The sequence below is a fragment of the Ruditapes philippinarum genome, unplaced genomic scaffold (genome assembly GCF_026571515.1).
Source record: "Ruditapes philippinarum isolate M1 unplaced genomic scaffold, ASM2657151v2 ctg3117_1_1_1_1, whole genome shotgun sequence".
Taxonomy (NCBI): domain Eukaryota; kingdom Metazoa; phylum Mollusca; class Bivalvia; order Venerida; family Veneridae; genus Ruditapes; species Ruditapes philippinarum.
The window spans coordinates 26,983-45,812 of NW_026860595.1; the positions used below are offsets into that span (position 1 = coordinate 26,983).

The 18,830-nt window shown below is 32.8% G+C and overlaps 1 protein-coding gene across 1 annotated transcript; it reads right to left on the reverse strand.

Moving 5' to 3' along the window:
- Nucleotides 1-1,905: 1,905 nt before the first annotated feature.
- Nucleotides 1,906-7,158, reverse strand: LOC132712721 (microfibril-associated glycoprotein 4-like; the record flags this gene model as incomplete). Its single annotated transcript, XM_060695141.1, has 2 exons — nt 6,724-7,158; nt 1,906-2,399 (listed from the first exon to the last, which is right to left on the reverse strand). Coding segments are annotated over exons 1-2 (818 nt in total), but the record flags the coding sequence as incomplete, so codon positions are not given.
- Between the last annotated feature and the right edge of the window lie 11,672 nt (nt 7,159-18,830).

Consider the following 18,830-nt stretch of genomic DNA (forward strand, 5'->3'; position numbering starts at 1 on the left):
CAGTCAGTGAAATCACTTGATTTTTACTGTCAAATTGATTCTTTATTGAAATGAAGTTTATAGTCAATTGTTGATTATACTTCCTTTAATGTCACTAAATCTGTTTTACAGTTTTCCACAGAGAATTTCAATACCCTAATAAACAGTTTCCATTTCATCTAATATGCGGCCAAAAATGTTCCAGGTACTGATTTATAATTGTTGTATTAGATGATTTTTTTATCTCCATTCTAGTAATTTTAATTAAATTCAAGGATCAATTGCAAATAAGTGTTTTTTCTTTTTTTAATTTTTTAAATTATCAAACATTTTATTGCATTAACATAACAAAGTTCAACAAATATGTTTTCCAGATGTTTGATCGGAACAAAACTTCTAGTCTCTTACATCAAATTGCTTTCTAAACAATATTCACAACATTTAGGCTTGTTGAAAGCTGAGTGTTAAATAATAAAAATACATTGACACTCTCCAATGAAAACTCATCATTTCAAGCAATCATTTCGATATACAGTGCTCTATTATATTGACAGATCAAATATGAAATTACATATACTGGTCATTTTAAAGCATATAATTTACTTAGAATTTACTTAGAAAGTATCTTGAATGAACTTAAATATTTCCTTTCCAGTGAAACAATTAAACAACTATTTAAAGTCAAATATCGAGAATGACTTATTAAAAATCTAACTACATTTTTGATAATATCATATATACTGGAGGCTGTCTGTTGATTTTAAATGGTATTATAGTGTTTAACGTTCCCCTTTATTTTATACTAACGTGTAGATCAAATGTAGTCGGTTCTATGTTATTCGCTTTTCTCACAGTAGTATTCTACTTTCTTTCCACTTTCATATGTACACTGCGGACAAAATATTTGTAACCGCAACACATAAGCCAGTTAAAACTATTTGCAAGCGTAGAGTGATTTCCTGATAAAAGAAATCCTTTCAAATTACTTTTCATGGCATGTTTTAATACTACCACACATCTTCGAACAGATGAGCACAGTTGCCAGTACTGTCATCGTTTCCCCTGACTTTGGTCGTGAACACACATCCATCTTGAAAAGAAAGGCTATCTCGACTATTTCGAGAGAATCCACTTACACATATTATCATTATTATTATTATTATTACTATTGTCATTATAATTATTGTCATTATTATTATTATTATTATTATTATTATTATTATTATTATTATTATTATAACTTATTCTTTGTAGCATTTTAAAAGACAAATACAAACTTACACTAATGTTTAAATGGATACATTTAAGCATATAGAATGGTTGAAAATTTAAGGCTTAATTTTTTATGTCTGTTATGTATATAATGACCATCATAAGAACTTTCGTAAAATTAATTTTAGTTATTCACTTTATTCCAGAATGATTGACTGAATGACTATTTTTTTAATAGAAACTGTCAATAGATGTTCATTATTTTCAGCTCAACCATTCTATCAGCTGAACTATATCAAACAGAGCATAACGTCTGTGGAATGAAACAGTTATCGTCAGTACAACTTAACAATTTTGCTACACTTTAAATAATTAACATTATAAATAGTCGAACTAATAGTCGTATCTAACCATATCATTTCTTTTGTTATATAATGTTTAGCTGTTTTTGTGTTTTTCCTTTCTTTCCAGTATTGTTTCTTAATAATCATGTTAAATTTAAGTAAAATATAGTATTGTCCGTTGTTTTGCTTTACGGAAAATTTCTTTTCACCTTACTCACTACGCGGCGAATAGAATAATAATGACCCCAACACGAGCGCCAGTTTATACCATTAGCGAAAGTAGGGTGATTCCCCGATAAGTACAGTCCATTCAAATTGCTTTGATGACAATCATTGTACCACCATGCTCGTTTGAGCGCAGTTGTTATACCATACGTCGTTATCCCTATCTTTAGTCGAGAACATTTTTCCATCATGGTCACTAAGACTATCACCGCAGTTTCCGGAGAAGCCTTTTACATGCAATCTAAAATTTGAATCTTCGTCGTCAACTCTGAACGTGTGATACTGTGCATAAGCATGTGTAGGTGATACGTCTTCAAATGCTTCCATTTCAAGTCTCAAAGAACTGTTTATAGTAGTAAGCCAAAATATATTCTCAAGGCCAAGCCAGTACTCCCCTGATCTGTTACCGAATCCACAAACATAATCCGTCCATGTTCTGTAGAAGTTTTCTGACCCATCCACTCGACGTTGTATAACTGTCCATCCACCATTGGTCATATCACACCACACATCAGTAGTAATACTTCCGGTTGGTTTGATCACATAAATACCGTCCTTGGTATAGCCTTGTTGAAAAAGCTCAAGGCAGTCAACTGGCTCTGGTTGCTTGTGTATTCTTTTTGTCTCTAAACTGCCTTCCTGTAAAGCAATTAAGTATATCATTTCTAAAACATTATGTAATTATTCTTCCTATAAAGTATTACAGAGAAACCCCTTTTAATCGGATTGATTACATATAAGAGGTAATTTTTTTATGTGCAACATGACTTAACACACATACGCACGCACGCACGCACGCACGTACGCACACAAGAAATCAACAACAACAATTATTTTATAATCTCTTTTAGCTTACATTGGTCAAGGAATCGCACTCAATATCGATTTTTAATTAAGTCCTCACTACATTTTTTTATTTTCTGTTTATGTATATTTAATACTGAAACCATTTTAGAGTTTTGGTGCTCAGTAAAGCTCTTTTTAATATTTCGTTTAACAACTTGGGCTATTACGGGCATAAATTGTTTATTATGAATAATACAAAACCATAATATAATTGTCTGAAGTAGTTCTTTTTAAATAATGGTAAAGCATGTAAACATTTTATTTTAATTGCAAACTTTTAACCAGAAAAGTTTTATATTGTTATTAAATATTTGGGCTTCGTCAGGGGTTAAAGGGTTCCAAAATTTAAAGGGTAAAATACTTAAATTGCTTATTTAGATAAGTAATTCACGATCACTTTAATTCTTAAATTCCATTCAGAATTAAACATATTGCTAGATAAACTTTGCTTGAAACGTTATACAAGATGGTATAATGAATTAAAACGAACGTTTTGGGTACGAATACAATTATTTAGGTAAGTGTTCCCGGAAATAAAAACTACAAGTAAAAGCATATTTATCTATGCCAAGTATCTTTTAAAGAAATACGTCTTGTTTGACATAACGGCATTTGCGTTATAAAAACAAAGTGTAAAAATGCCTAAATATTAGCGTTACGGTATAGGCGAATCGTTGAAAAGCAGATTTTTTTTTCTGTAAATACTTCTTTCTTTTTGGATTTGTGATAGTTAAAATATTGTATTCGTGTAGCTTTAATACTTATTTTATTGAAAAAATATTAGGGGATTATAAAATTTATTCAACCCGGTCAATAAATTCAGTATTGAACCAAATACTCATTCAATAACATCTATATAATATACAATTGTGTTATCTTACATAGGATGACACAGAAAATGTGAATACATTGAATTATATCATTTCTATTTTCTATTGTTTCATTACTGCAACAACTGAGTTATGTTAGTCTTATATTAAGGCAGTCTTACTGTAATGCTTTCCCGCTAAAAAAAACTAACATCGACCAATATCGTAGTTAATCGGTTATTTCCGGAACGTTATTTTTTCAACATGTTGGGCATTAGATTTTTTACAATCCTTTATCGCTATGAACTAAATTCCGGTTATAAACACTTAAAATTATTTGATACCAAATTTGGGCGTCGTCAGGGGTTAAAGGGTTCCAAAATTTGAAGGGTAAAATACTTAAATTGCTTATTTAGATAAGTAATTCACGATCACTTATAATTAATTCTTAAAATACCATTCAGAATTAAACATATTGCTAGATAAACTTTGTTTGAAACGTTACGATACACGATGGTATAATGAATTAAAACGGACGTTCTGAGTACGAATACAATTATTAAGGTAAGTGTTCCCGGAAATAAAAACTACAAGTAAAAGCAGATTGATCTATGCCAAGTATCCTTTAAAGAAATACTTCTTGTTTGACATAACGTTATTTGCGTTATACAAACAAAGTGTAAAGATGCCTAAATATTAGCGTTACGGTATAGGCGAATCGTTGAAAAGCAGACTTTTTACTGTAAATACTTCTTTCTTTTTGGATTTGTGATAATTAAAATATTGTATTCGTGTAGCTATATTACTTATTTTATTGAAAAAATATTAGGGGATCATAATAAAATTATTCAACCCGGTCAATAAATTCAGTATTGAACCTATACTCATTCAATATCATCTACATAATAAACAATTGTCTAATCTTACATAGGATGACACAGGAAATGTGAATGCATTGAATCATATCATTTCTACTTTCTATTGTTTTATTACTGCAACAACTGAGTTATGTTAGTCTTTTATTTTATGCTTTTCAGTGGATTACTGATTTATCCGTGAAAATTATATTTGATAATTTCACAGTGAAAATTATCAAAATATAATTTCACTTTTTTCAATGACGAAACTACTTTTATAAGATTTTCCCCATGTGGTACCTCAATTTTATTTTTACCGACAATTCTGACAATGTCAGGCTGTTAAAAGAAATAGCAAAGCTGAAATAGATAAATAACTTAAATGTCAAAAGTAACACAGAGAGAAAACTTACTTCTATTCCTTCAAATTCCAATCACCAAATTTTGTCTCTAAATTTTTTTTGTTTCGCTTTTACAGTCTGAAAAATACATTCCTTCCCCATGCAAAACGGGCTCTTGATGACATTTGGGCATATTAAAGTATCCTACGAGCAATAACTGCCGTATGCTTTATGAAAAATTGAAAAGCATTGACAGTCATCACTCGTAAAATAAGTTAAAACAACCCAGCGTTCCTTCAGCAAGCTTCCAATTTTTCCATTTTCCTAGCTCCTTTTCTGAATGTTTTCACTTCTGTCAACACTTATTTTTTGTCTGTTACAATCCTCAAATAAGTTTTCTTTCTTTTAAAAAGGTGTATGACTAACAAATCCAAATTATATCCTTCTGAATCTTACACAATTATTTTCCTCCCATGAAATACACAACTTTAAAAAATGGCTGCCGTTTACATTTTAGAAAGCCAGGTCTAATATAAATTCGCAGTAAGTAACAGAAATATGGATGGATGGTTGGAATTTTCTCCTGCAAGAATTGTTTGTTTTTATGATTAAAACAAGCGATCATTCATATTTTTTTAATAAAATGAATAAATATCACCGTCATTTAACCTTGATTGGCGGACTTATTTTTCAGCTCAAGACTTCTTGTTTTAAATGAGAAATTCCGTCTAAATGGGGCTCTCAATGGGGGAAACAGATTTTAATATTAACGTTAAAATTATGGAAATTTCGTTTTAACTTGTTTTTAAGCATAAAAGAAAAAGAAAATTTGTCTGTTTGTTGTGTAAGATGTAATTTTATTTCATCTCGTGAACTTTAAAAACAGTATTCTCACTCGTGGCTACGCCACTCGTGAGAATACTGTTTTTAAAGCTCACTCGATGAAATAAAATTTCATCTTACACACAAACAAACAAATATCCTCTATATATTATCTTACTGTCATGCTTTCCCGCCCAACAAAAATTCTAACATCGACCAATATCGTAGTAAATAGGTTATTTCCGGAACGTTATTTTTTCAATATCTTGGGCATTAGATGTTTTACAATCACTTATCCTTTATCGCAACGAACTAAATTCCGGTTATAAACGCTTAAAATAATTTAATACCAAAGATTGTAAAAATGAAATCCCGGATATGACGATTTGGCCGATGTTTTGAAAATACTGATAATTGCTACACGGTCTTTTGTAAATATAAAATAAATATGTTTTGACATTAGATGAAGTAGATACATGTATATTGTGTTTGAAACTCTACACACTGTAGGTCATCACAGTATGAATATACAATATAAATGTATAGTGTCATTAAAAAAGTGGCAGCTCTTTTTGAAGAAAGGACTACCTATTAGGAACGCAGACTCTTAAACATAATCTGTATGCTCTTTTTTTAAAATAAGACATATCCGGTAAGAATCTTATAGATTTCAATGAATTTATGCAATAAAAGAATTTTCTTCATTTTCTTCAAGGATGAGCATAATATATATTTAAGCAACTAATACAATGGACATAAAATAATTAACTTTATGCATTACCGGAATTCTGCAAGTTATTTGCAGAACGTAAAGATATGTATATGTGTTGCCATACTGTGAATAGGTTTACACACAAATACACATTGCCATATGTTATGTCATGCATTTTATGCTAAATGAGGGTCATCCGCCTTTTCAGGGAATTACAGTTCGGACCCGGACATGTTGCCAAGTATATCTTTTAAGACCATTTATTGTTTAAAGTGGTGTATATATTTTATTTGATTCTATTGATGAATAGTTCTACATAATGCTGTGTTGCAGGAGTGTCCATATGGCAAGTATATACATTATATGATTAATGAATGTGTTGCTGTCTTAACAAAAGACAGACCCGGTCAGGTGTTTCGAATCGGTGCCTCAGACATGCGTTTCGAGCAGACAATTTCACTCCGCCCAGTTTTCAAGCTCGACCAAGCGACTACAAATCGGTCCATTGCCTAAATATATCTAAAATAAATATTATATAGATTTAAACATTAATAAAAAAACAACAATGATTCTTACTTGAGTAAACGTTGTTGACACCGTCTCTGTTCTTTTCCCATGGATAATATTATTGTCAGTCTGCCCCTCCTCACCAGTGTTATTTTCATGACCGAAACAACAGAAACATGTTGCATTATTTTCAAAAAAGTAAAACGATGGCGATTCTAATTTCTGACAATAAAAACTGCATGAAATCAATGACTTTGCTTGTATTAAAGAAAGTGAAGGGTCATTTTTGGGAAACTGAAAAACTTTCTCTATCTCGAAAAAAGATGTCATCAATTCATTTCCTAAACCTTCAGCTGGTCCAAAAGAGTGGATAATTACAAAAATTAGCAACATGGCATTAAAAGAAAATAATCCGTACACCAAAAACAAATATATGCAATTATATTTTAAGATTCGAAGTGGTACTTGTTGAAGCGATTGAAAATATATACGACTGCGCAAGTACTCTGGTTGTTACCAGTCATTTATAGAAATTATAGAAAAGAAAAAACAAACATTTAATATATTAATTAATGAATTACAAACACCTTGTTGTTATGGCTCCTATTTGAATAGAATATTTACTTAGACGAATGGTATAACATAACCAAGCTATGGCAACAACACCGTGAACGATTCATAACTATTCTTTAAATAATAATGTGAATTAATTCATGGTTTAAATGTTTTGTTGTAATATGACAGTTAATGTTAGGTCAGTTAATGTTAGGTTAAGAAATATTAATAAACATTCCCTCTGGGAAGGGAATTTCTAGTTGAAAATTACAGTTAAATTTAATATCCAAACCGCAGTTTAAGTTTAATAATGAAATATATTAGTATGCTTATACATTTTGATGTTATATGATAGTAGTATTATTTTACCATAGTCTTAAAAACGACAAAAACATTTGCAAAAGATTTTTTTTATATTGATCATACATCATTGTTACGGGCAAAGTGATTCCATGCCTTGTGATTTAATGATTTCACTACGATTGGGTTAACAAGTGCGTTATTATCATATACCGAATTCATTTGTTAAATACCAGCTTGCAAAATTAATAAAAAAAATTATCTAATATGAATTTATGTTCTAAAAGTAAAGTTATAAATATACAAATGATATAATTTCATGCGTATGTATGGGGTAATAAAGCAAAATTGAAGTCACAGCTACTCTGTAGAAGGGGAAACAATAACCATTAACTGACAGAAGCGCTTTTCTGATCTCAACCAACTTGAAACCAGTTAAATATGCGCAGGTATTGTAGTACCGATCGAGTCTGTAAATATTCACTCAAATAACATAAGTAGTATACGAGGTGTGATCCGGACACAACTTTAAAAAATAAAGTAATTAAAGGGTCATTGCACCAGTAGTTTTTATGAGTTTGACCAAGTTTTGTGACGGACGGACAAACACACAGACAGATGGACAGATAGACAGACAGATCGAGAAATATATCACTTTTTTCGTAGCCCTGCATATACTTATCTCGGCTTGGATTACATTTCCAATATGGCAAAAGGGAATATGTAACTAGTTGATACTTGTATCTAAGCCAAAATGTGCTGATTTGTTTGGCATGTTTTGATATTTACAGAAAAAAAGCACCAAATTAGAACATGAAATACCCTATAAAATTCCTATAGTGAAATGGACGTTAACAAGAGGGTATTTCAAAACATGTTCTCAATTTGAAGCTATCTGGTTAAAATGAAATGCATCATACAATTACGCACAATTACAGATGTATCATTTATTGCAAAGCTTGTTCCGTTGACATACTAGTAATTGGTTTCAATTTTCAATTTCGTACAAACTGTTTTTAATACAAACGAGTTTTGCAATTCAAATGTAGTTTTTATAATTTTGATGCTACTTGAGGCACTATTATGTTAATAGTTTTTCATTGAGATTGATATGTAGTTATACAAAAATATGACTAATGTTTTCTTTCTGTATTATTAAACACTGACAATTCATCACAAAATATATTTTAAAATGTACTTTCAGCTCATCTTTATTCCCAAGTTTTGAAATAAATCTATTGCATAGCACTACATGTCCTTAATTTTAAGACATTTCATCTAAAATGTATTGAGAACTACAAAAGTCGTGTTGCACGGACATCATAAAAAGTTTGGTTAAACATAATAGGGTTTGGTTATATGTTTCAATTACCATTGCATACGCGAAATATTTAACATTATTCATTTTAAAATTTGTACTTTCAATTTAAACAGGTTGCTTTGTCTGAGCATTCCGTTTAAAAGTATGCCACTTTATTAAAAGTACAATGTTAGTCAATGTTCACAATTATAATACATTAAAGTCAGTATAATACCATCTAAAATCAAATGTGCACATATCGTTATATAGATATAATTATTTAACACTTCATAAATATAACCATACTGAATGCACTTTCAGCAATTGCACCACGTGATGTTTCAAGAGAAGTCATTATTGGGTCCAACCTTAAACTCGTTTTCATTTCTGTCCAAAACGTCCATATCAAATTCATATCACACCCATTATAGCTTCATTTTCTTGTTATAAATACCAAAATATTCAATTCAAGTCATACTCCATCTAGCTTCGTTTCAATTTTAAGATTCCAAAAATCCATATCAAATTCTTATGAGATTGAAATAATAAACTTTTGACAATATGTCAACAAATGGAAGTGTGAGATACAGAGGTCATTAAACATGTTTGAAAGCAATGATGTTTGACTGTACATAGCTGCCAAACTTATTTCAGACTCGGCTAGCGCCTCGGCCAATACAATGTTGACAGATGTTTACACGTCTAATATAATTGTGTTTTGAACTCGTATAATAACCTCATATTATTTAATAACGAATGAATATATACGATTATACATTCAAATCGGCACTTTTTTCTAGATCGATATGGTTTTATATCTGAAAGTCGCTTCATGCTTAACATTTTTTAGTGCACCTTTTAGGCTTACGTCTATAACTAATCTAAGTTCAAAGCAAAACTTCACTTTAATGTCGATGGACTTTGAACTGGAATTATTACGATTCAGTTCAATTGAGTAGTTAAATCATTTACAATAAATTATGCATCTCTTCAAAGTTCCTCTTCTTCACTGTTCATGATCTAAGAATTGATTACAATTACACTGAATGACCACAAAACAAAATCAAAACTGGCAAAAAGAGAATAATTTAACAAATATGCGAAAAAAATGATTAAGTCCAATCGAGGGGATACATCATTGATGATCAGTTTATATCGTCACCTTAGTGCAGTAAAGGATTTACTCCTTATATGATAGAACAGGAGTTAACCCGTAACTGACCTAAAGGGACGATATATCTGCAATATTCGGGCTCAGAACAAAAACTTTTTTCAAGAAACATAAGGCGCAGGATAACATAACCATATCAACACTGATGAGGTAAAGTAACGGGCAATCTCGTCGAACGCCGCCTTTCCTTGTTGATCTTGTTTATCATATTTTAAGATACAAAAATGCAGTTAACAAATTTATCCATTTAAAATATATCATCTAGCAAACTGGATGTTCTTTTGGAATGAAAATACGATTTTATGTTTTCTATATATAAGTTTCCTCAATAACTGGCATGTCTCCTAGGGGGACCTTCTTCACTCGCCCTTTCGGGATGGTCTTCTGGCACACGGCACACAATCTGCAGAAACGTCCCACATCTACCGTTATTCCTGGCAAATGGAAGCTTGTCAGAATTCTGTCCTCTGTCTTATTAGATGACAAATGTCCCCAAACAATGGATTCATGGGCAAGTTCCATCACCCTCTTCCTAAAATCTGTCGGAACGACAAGCCTCACCATATTTCTGCAAGTAGGCTCTAAAAAGCACACCGTTTTCCACCACGTAATTAAATCTGGCACCACCTTTGGTTTGCAGCTCTTCTGCCTTCTCTGCTAAGTCCCAAACATTTTTCAATGAAGAGTCACCTTTCTGGGATTCCTTCAATTTCTCTATGTCAACTTCAGTTTCGCAGGAAGGTTTTGGAACAGTCAAAGCTCTAGTTGGACGGTCTGCTCTCTGATGCCGTGCTCTCGTCATTACTGCTGCAACAGCTGATGGTTGTTCTGTCTCATTCCATTCTCGATCAGGCCTATCAAGTACTCCGGCAACGTTACCAATCACTAAATCGCATATCAATGACTTAAGCACCATTGCCTCTATCTCCCCAACATAGTATGGCGTATCTACCCATATTTTTGCCAAAGGTACTACTTTGGCATCTCCATCAATTGTTATCATAACCATTTCTTTACCCACGAGTTTTTCTTCTTTTACAAACTTCTTCTTTACAGCCGCTAACTCACATCCAGTATATCTCATCACTTTAACTGCATCGGCTCCAACAAAAACCTTCTTCAACTACAGGTTCCTTTCTTCTTCCAATAAATCAATGGTACAAGCACCCGCGAGGATCGGCACAGTCTCTCCACTGGCTAACTTTAATTTTCCATCTTCAGTGTTCTTCTCTAGTGGATTCAGGTCTGCTTTGGCTCATACGGCTGCTACCTTGCAGTCACTTCTTACACCTTCTGATTTTGTCTGCCTACAATCTTTTGCAATATGCCCCGTCTTGTTGCAAATAAAGCACACCTTCGGTGCTTGGCTTCTGTTGCTCTGTCGGCAGTCCCTGGCTAAATGACCCGCCTTATTACATATAAAGCATGTCTTCACTGGCGAATTTCTGTTCTCTGTCATTCTGCTTGATGTCTCTGGAAAGGATCTCTTGCCCATCTGCCCTTGTTTTGGAACAGGAGTACCTCTGGAAAAAACAGAAGACGCCCCTTTATGCGCTTCTATGCACTGCTCTGCAAGGCGTGTTAACTCTTCTATTGATGTCGGCACTCTTTCTTTCAGGAAGACGGCCAAATCTGTGGAACACCCCTCGATGAATTGTTCCTTGACTAAGAGCTCGCTTATTCCATGAAAAGTCTGCTCTACTCCGGCCATATCTGTCCACCTTGTGAAATATCGTCTCAACCTCTCAATGAACTGAAAAACAGACTCACCAGGAAGTGGTCTGCTCTGTCTGAACTTCACCCTGAAACCCTCTTCAGTCAACTGGTATTGTTTTAGAATAGCCCTCTTCAAAGTGTCATACTCGTTGGCTTCTTCAATAGGCAAACTTGTAAAAACTTCAAGACCTTGCCCTGATAGTAATGAGCTTAAGCTCATGGCCAAAGTGTCTCTCTCCCAATCTTTGCTGATGGCAAATCTCTCAAATCTCTCCAGAAATGAATCAATATTATCATTTGCTTCATCGAACTTAGGTATTCTTGGTCTGAGGGACTTGCGTCCCTCACTGGTGGCTACTTTGCTGAATTGATCCGCTCTTTCTCGAGATCTTTTTCCTTCATCTGGAGCTCAAAGCTTATTTCCATCTGTCTTCTTTCTTCTTCACGCCTTCGGGCCCTTTCCTCTCTGGCTAGGTACTCTTCTTCCTTCTCTTGAAGAAACATTAAAAATCGCTGCTTCTCCTATTCTTAACCATTCATCGCAATACATATTGCTCAGTTTATAAAAATCTCTGTAAAGTGATCCCGGACGAGACCCCAATTGTCAAGTTTTGGTTTCACTTATGAGATTTTTATCGATATTCCGGGCGGTACTTGTGATTATAAGTTAAGAATTGCTGCACTCCTGGACTTGCTGCACTGCTAAGACTTGCTGCAGTATTGGACTTGCTGCACTATTGGACTTGCTACACTATTGGACTAGATAAGCTTCTTATACTTGCTGCGCTCCTTGTGATTGCTGCAGTATTGGACTTGCTGCACTATTGGACTTGCTGCACTATTGGACTAGCTACGCTTCTTAGACTTGCTGCGCTTCTTGGACTTGCTGCACGATTGGACTTGCTGCACTATTGGACTAGCTACGCTTCTAATACTTGTTGCGCTCCTTGGACTTGCTGCACTATTAGACTTGCTGCACTTCTTGGACTTGCTGCGCTATTAGACTTGCTGCGCTTCTTGGACTTGCTGCACGATTGGACTTGCTGTACTATTGGACTAGCTACGCTTCTAATACTTGCTGCGCTCCTTGGACTTGCTGCACTATTAGACTTGCTGCGCTTCTTGGACTTGCTGCATTATTAGACTTGCTGCGCTTCTTGGACTTGCTGCGCTCCTTAGACATGCTGCGCTTCTTGGACTTGCTTCTTTTCTGGGAAGCAGACCAATCTAAGACTTGCTTCTTTTCTGGGAAACGGAACGTTCTAAGACTTGCTTCTTTTCTAGGAAGCGGAACGTTGCTAAGGCTCAACTCTTCACTATAAGCCGACCGTTTTCTAGACTTGCTTCTTTATTCGGTTCCTTCATTGCACCTGCTCACCAACAAGGAGACTTGCTGAAAATAAGCTTTCTGACAATATATGAAGCTTCTTTCGAAATCAAATTTTTTTTTCTTCTTTTTTTTTTATTTCCAATTTCATTTCGTATGAATACACAACTCGCGCACCGGATAGAACGCCACAAATGTGACGTTACGTCAAAACAATAAATAATACAAAATTGCGGACATTTGTGTTTCTTTTCATAATGTAAATGGCTATTTTGACAGCAGCCCTCTTCTTAGGGAAATATTAAATATTTCCATCAAATAACATTTTTTACCGAAGTTTGTAAGGGTTTTATAATATTTGAGCTTATTAGAAATTTGTATATTATCATTATTTTTTACATATAATAAATGTTAATTTATAATTTTGAAATAACTAGAATACTATCTTTATCAATTGTAAAAATAGGAAACAATATTGATCTCTTTTCCTGTGGTTTGAATTTTCAAGATGGCGCCGACCAAAGACCAGTGGGCGAATTGTTAAATTGCCTTGGCTTTTGAGCATCTGCTTTATATTGTTTTTGTTTGTTTTTAGAACGACAGACATTTTGCAAGCAGTGTATAGGGATAGCAACCTTGTGGTGAGGTATGGTAATGTAACCATTATTTAAAAGATGCTATATTCGCAAGGTACGAGATTAAGTTTTGGCAAGAAAAGAACGATTCCTAGCCGCCATCTTGTAGCAAGGTCATTTACAATGACAAGATAAAATCCGAGAGATATAAAATTTCATCTGTAAAGGGAAAGTGTTTCAAAAAAAGCAGACTACTTTAATGGTGGAAGCGTTGAGATCCTTGACATGGAATAATAGGTATAACTACAATCATCATAATTACTGGTTACAATAGGTTGTGGTTCATACCTATCAAATTAAACATTGGCGTCAATTTGAGAGATATTTACATCAGGTTGATTATTATCAGAATGTCCTTGAAACCTTCAATTATAAATACGGTTATGTATACCTGGACGGTCTTGCCAATTTTCTCTATACATGTGTGAGAGTCTACCAAAAGGGGTTTAATTCTTGTAATTATTCAAGTTCAGTTCAGATCAACTTCATTTATAATTTCGCTTTATCATAACTGCCATCATTGATACCTAAATGTGGTCATTGAGGCTGCTTTTAACTTCTCAGATCAATGACTACATCTTTAAAAACACCGATGATACTAATAAAGAGGTCATTAACATTATTTATTTCAGGTGAATTTTGTAAGGTTGGTGATGTGTTTACACCAACATCTTCATGATCACACATCATATGTGATAGGACTGACATATTATCCTCACTTTCATGACTTTGCCGTGGTTACTACTGTTGAAATAATTGTATGCCCATCGACTTCATCTTGGCATCTTATGTTACGCTAAGGCTTGGATTCGTTTCACTGGATTTGATGTTTGATAATCTAATTCCACCGATAGTCAACATAAAAATTAGTGTGCCGACCCAGCTATGGTACAAACACCCTTTAATCTTCCTTAAATGTGGTTACGTGCGCACGACTTTGTAACCAATAATTGGGCAGGATTGTAAGGAACAATAATGTATTCACAAACAAAATTATCACAGTTATGACAATGTTCTATCTTAGATAAAAATTGTTAGAGTTTGAGGGACTGATGATACTTGTTTCAGACAGCTGTCAAAGCCTATATATCTATTTACCTGCAATATGCTATAATAACTGTCAATAGTTGGCTTCTCTGTGTATAATTTTATATGGCAATGTAACTGTAATGCACTGTACTCTGCAATAATCCTTTTCTTCTTGAGGTACGCTATTTTAAGATAAAAATCTGAAAACAAAGTAATCCCTCGGAAGCATTAATCACAACAAAATTACATAAGAATTTAAGACTCGGTTTGATTGAGTCTGTACATGAGGGATAGTGAATAAGTGCAACATCCCTTACGCACGCTAGCACCGGCTTGAGCGGTACTCAATTGTCAACACTTAATAGTGCTGGCATCAATGATCTCGGAGGACTAGAAAAATATAACAACACTGAAGTGAAGTACGGGGCAACTTTTTACAGCTTCCACACGGCACTTTACTCAAAAAGAATCAAGACTGTTCAAAGTTTTCATATTTTAATAAGCGTTTAATTTTAATACATTTAAATGTGAATAACATAATAGTATTGCAAATAAAATCAACACATGTATATGCAAGATAATTCAGTCCTAAATATTGATTAGATATACGTCTTATAAACTTCGCATAATTGTTCCCGCGACTGCCGATTAATTTCTTTTTACAATGTGAAAACGTTAGTTCAAAGTTTGGTCGAGTCAGTGACCATAACAAAATGAAATAAAAATCCAAAGTCTTTACTATTTAATCTTAGATATAAAACAATAATCTAAAGTCTTTGTTTTGTTTTGCCTTAAAGCCGTCAGCAGATAAACATCAATAACGTTTCATATAACTAACTGAAAGTCAAATGAAACCTGACTGAAATTAATCGTTTTCGGACCTATTTATACCGAATCTGAGAAGTTCAACGAACACAAAAGCGTTTGAAATATTTTAAGCTGTACGTTTTGGTCAATCGACAATTTTTGTCGGTCGCAATCTGACCTATTAACGTTCGAAAACGATCATTTCCATACAAAAAGAACGATGGCAACAAACTGAACATCCGAACATCAACAATTCTTTGCTCAAATTATATGAAAGTTTACAAAAAAGATGATAAATCATTACATGTATAAATTACTTATACAACTTATGCAATTATTTTGTTAACTTAGCTTCAGCAGCAATTGCTATTGGCAACAACTGTTATACAACTCATAATGCATCAGCAAACAACAACACCTGTCAAAGTTTATCAATTTAAAGAAATATAAATGCAACCTCCTAGCTAAATGAACGCTGTTAACTAGAAAATATGCACATAATAATGAAATCAATCAATAATCTATATAATTCTAACAACAGGGTTTTCAATCTCACAAATTAATAAATAAAGGGACAAAATGTTAACAATGACGATATTTACATACAATTCGAGTTTACAAGTAAGAATGGAGAATACGATGTGATATGCACTGACAAGTTTAATATTGACTTGAGTAATTTTGCGTTCAATCTGTTTTCAGTACACCTAACATCATTTTCTACGGCTAAAAAAAATACAAATATATTTTATATTTCATAGTAATGTACTTGACTATGACAAACAATGTATAACATGTATTATTCTGAGCTAATTACAGAGTACGTACCAAATAGATCAATACAAATTTATACAGACGCATACTACTTAGTTACTAAATCTAAGAATAACAATATCTGACAATATCTTTTAACATAAAGTATAAAATATATTCAATAATTCTCTTGTATACTAGAACATTACACCCGAAATTAAAGCGACCTTCAGCTTTTCTAAAGGTTAAATATGTTATTTGTAGATAAATGGTTTCATATAATTGTCAAACCAAAAAATTATGGTGGAAAATGAATTGTGCCGACAATAAAATACATAAACAATAAGGTTATCACTGGATATCTCTAATCTACAGGTCCACTCTCTACATTTAAAAGTAGTAAAGCGGACGATTCGTTCTGCAATCTTCTATTTTTAGAAACGAATCTCACTGGCGCGCTATAATTAGCTCTCGGGACATTGTTTTAAAGAAGGCATAACAGTGATATGATGACCTTTTCTAAAAAATGACATCACAGTTTGAAACAACACAAGTTTTTTTCCAACAGAAAATTAAAACTGAAGGTCGCTTTAATTTGCAATATTTTAAAAGTTATCTCCCTACAGGCTTTGATTTCTTAGAATCCCAGACTGGACACGATTAATCTCAGATAAAACCATCAAAACAATAAGAAAATTGTAAGGAAACAAAAGATATGTTTATGTACTTCTTTAAGACATATTTAAATACTATTAAAATGTTAAATTATTAAATACTGCAACGATATAAATAAAACTGTTAACCATTTCTAACTGTTCATTTTTATGAAATATAAATGAAAGCTAAAGATCATCCAAAACGACAAAAAGATGTTGGCTGATTTGTGCCATGTTGTGTTTAATTCCTGTTGCATAAACTTGTAGCCACAATAAATAACAATATGTATGGAAGCTGATTTGTGCCGTATCGTATTTTCTGTCCGCCGGACGCTCCACGAAGTCAAAGTCAACATTTTTTCGTACTTTCGTTCAACAGGGCTCGTGGGCACAACGCAATAATACGACGAAGTCACAAATTTGTTGTACTTTTGCTTCACGGGGCTAATACCATAAATTCATCACGTTGTCATATTTTCATGTTTTCTCCTTTTGCTTTTTTGCGCGGCGCATGTCGAATTTACAAAATTACTTTAACGTGTCCTCGTGTCTTCGCCAGATAATCAATAAAGCGGAAGTACGATGTAGCATAAATCAGCCACCATCAATACATGTATAAAGACTGAATACTATACGGTACTAGAAACGTTAGAGGTGATATGAATTATGCTTTTGTATGTCGTTGTTATCATTGCTTGAACAAATTATCTTCTTTTTAAAACTATTTTTATATATTTATCAATCAGCATTGACAAGATTGTGTCATTTGTTTCGTACTTAGGTGACGTCCACTATTTATGTAACAATACAAAAACAAAATATGTTTTACCAATGCCAACGAGTCTATTTTTTCTGGAAATATTATCACATTATTTCATAAATATTATCAATTAAGTTTGTCCTATATATTAATGAAATTTTAATAGAGAACAAAGACTTTTAGGCGCATTAAGAAATAAATACATTTTTTCTCTTTAGAATGCTCAAGCATGTGTTGTATATTAAATTAAATCAAATCATATTAGATGGCAATCACCTAAAGAAAGAATTTTGCTGAATTCAAAATTGAAGTTTTAAAATAGCCATTAGTTAAGTAAAATATATATAAACATAACTGTGCTAAACGTCAGATTGTAATAATAGAAATAATAATAATAATCATAATAATATTAGTAATAACTTAAGCCATAACTTTGCAAATGATTTAGCTACATGGAAAATAATGTTATTTTAAAATCTTTAAAAGCCACTCGCCTGAATAATATAAAGCATAAATAAAAATTTAATATTTTAAAAGTAAAGTATAATTTGTCAAGTTAATGTATCTTTTAATTATTAATTCTAACTGTTTGAAATGTATTCTATATTGTCAACATGTGAACATACATGCATCTATTTTTTTCCATGTATTTCTCATAAATATATCATAACTATCATTACTCGGGAAAATTGGAATTAATCACGGTTTTTATAAGACTTTAGATTATTCCGGAAAAAAACCCAAACAAACGAGTTTTCTAAGTATGTACGCCATTACAAATTTTGATCTCAATTTTTAATATATTTTGATATGATTGCCTAAGACATTTAAATTACTTACAACTGTTAATACGAAAGTTGTCACCAGATACACTACGTTAATAAATAGAAAGTGTTTTTTGAATAATTGTAACATTTTTGTTAAACCTTACGTTTTCCAGTTTTCCGGCGTATCTTCATACATTTTTTGTCATAACGCTACGTTTAAGTGAATATTCTTGCCCCCAACACGTTGACCAGGTGATACCTTTACCATATTCTGTGTGAGAACCTCCCAAATATAACCCATTTAAATTACATAAATGGCAGGCTCTGTACCACCAGGCTCCATTGTAATCAACGGCACAATTTCCGCTACCTCTTCCGTCATTATCATTGTCAAATGTTG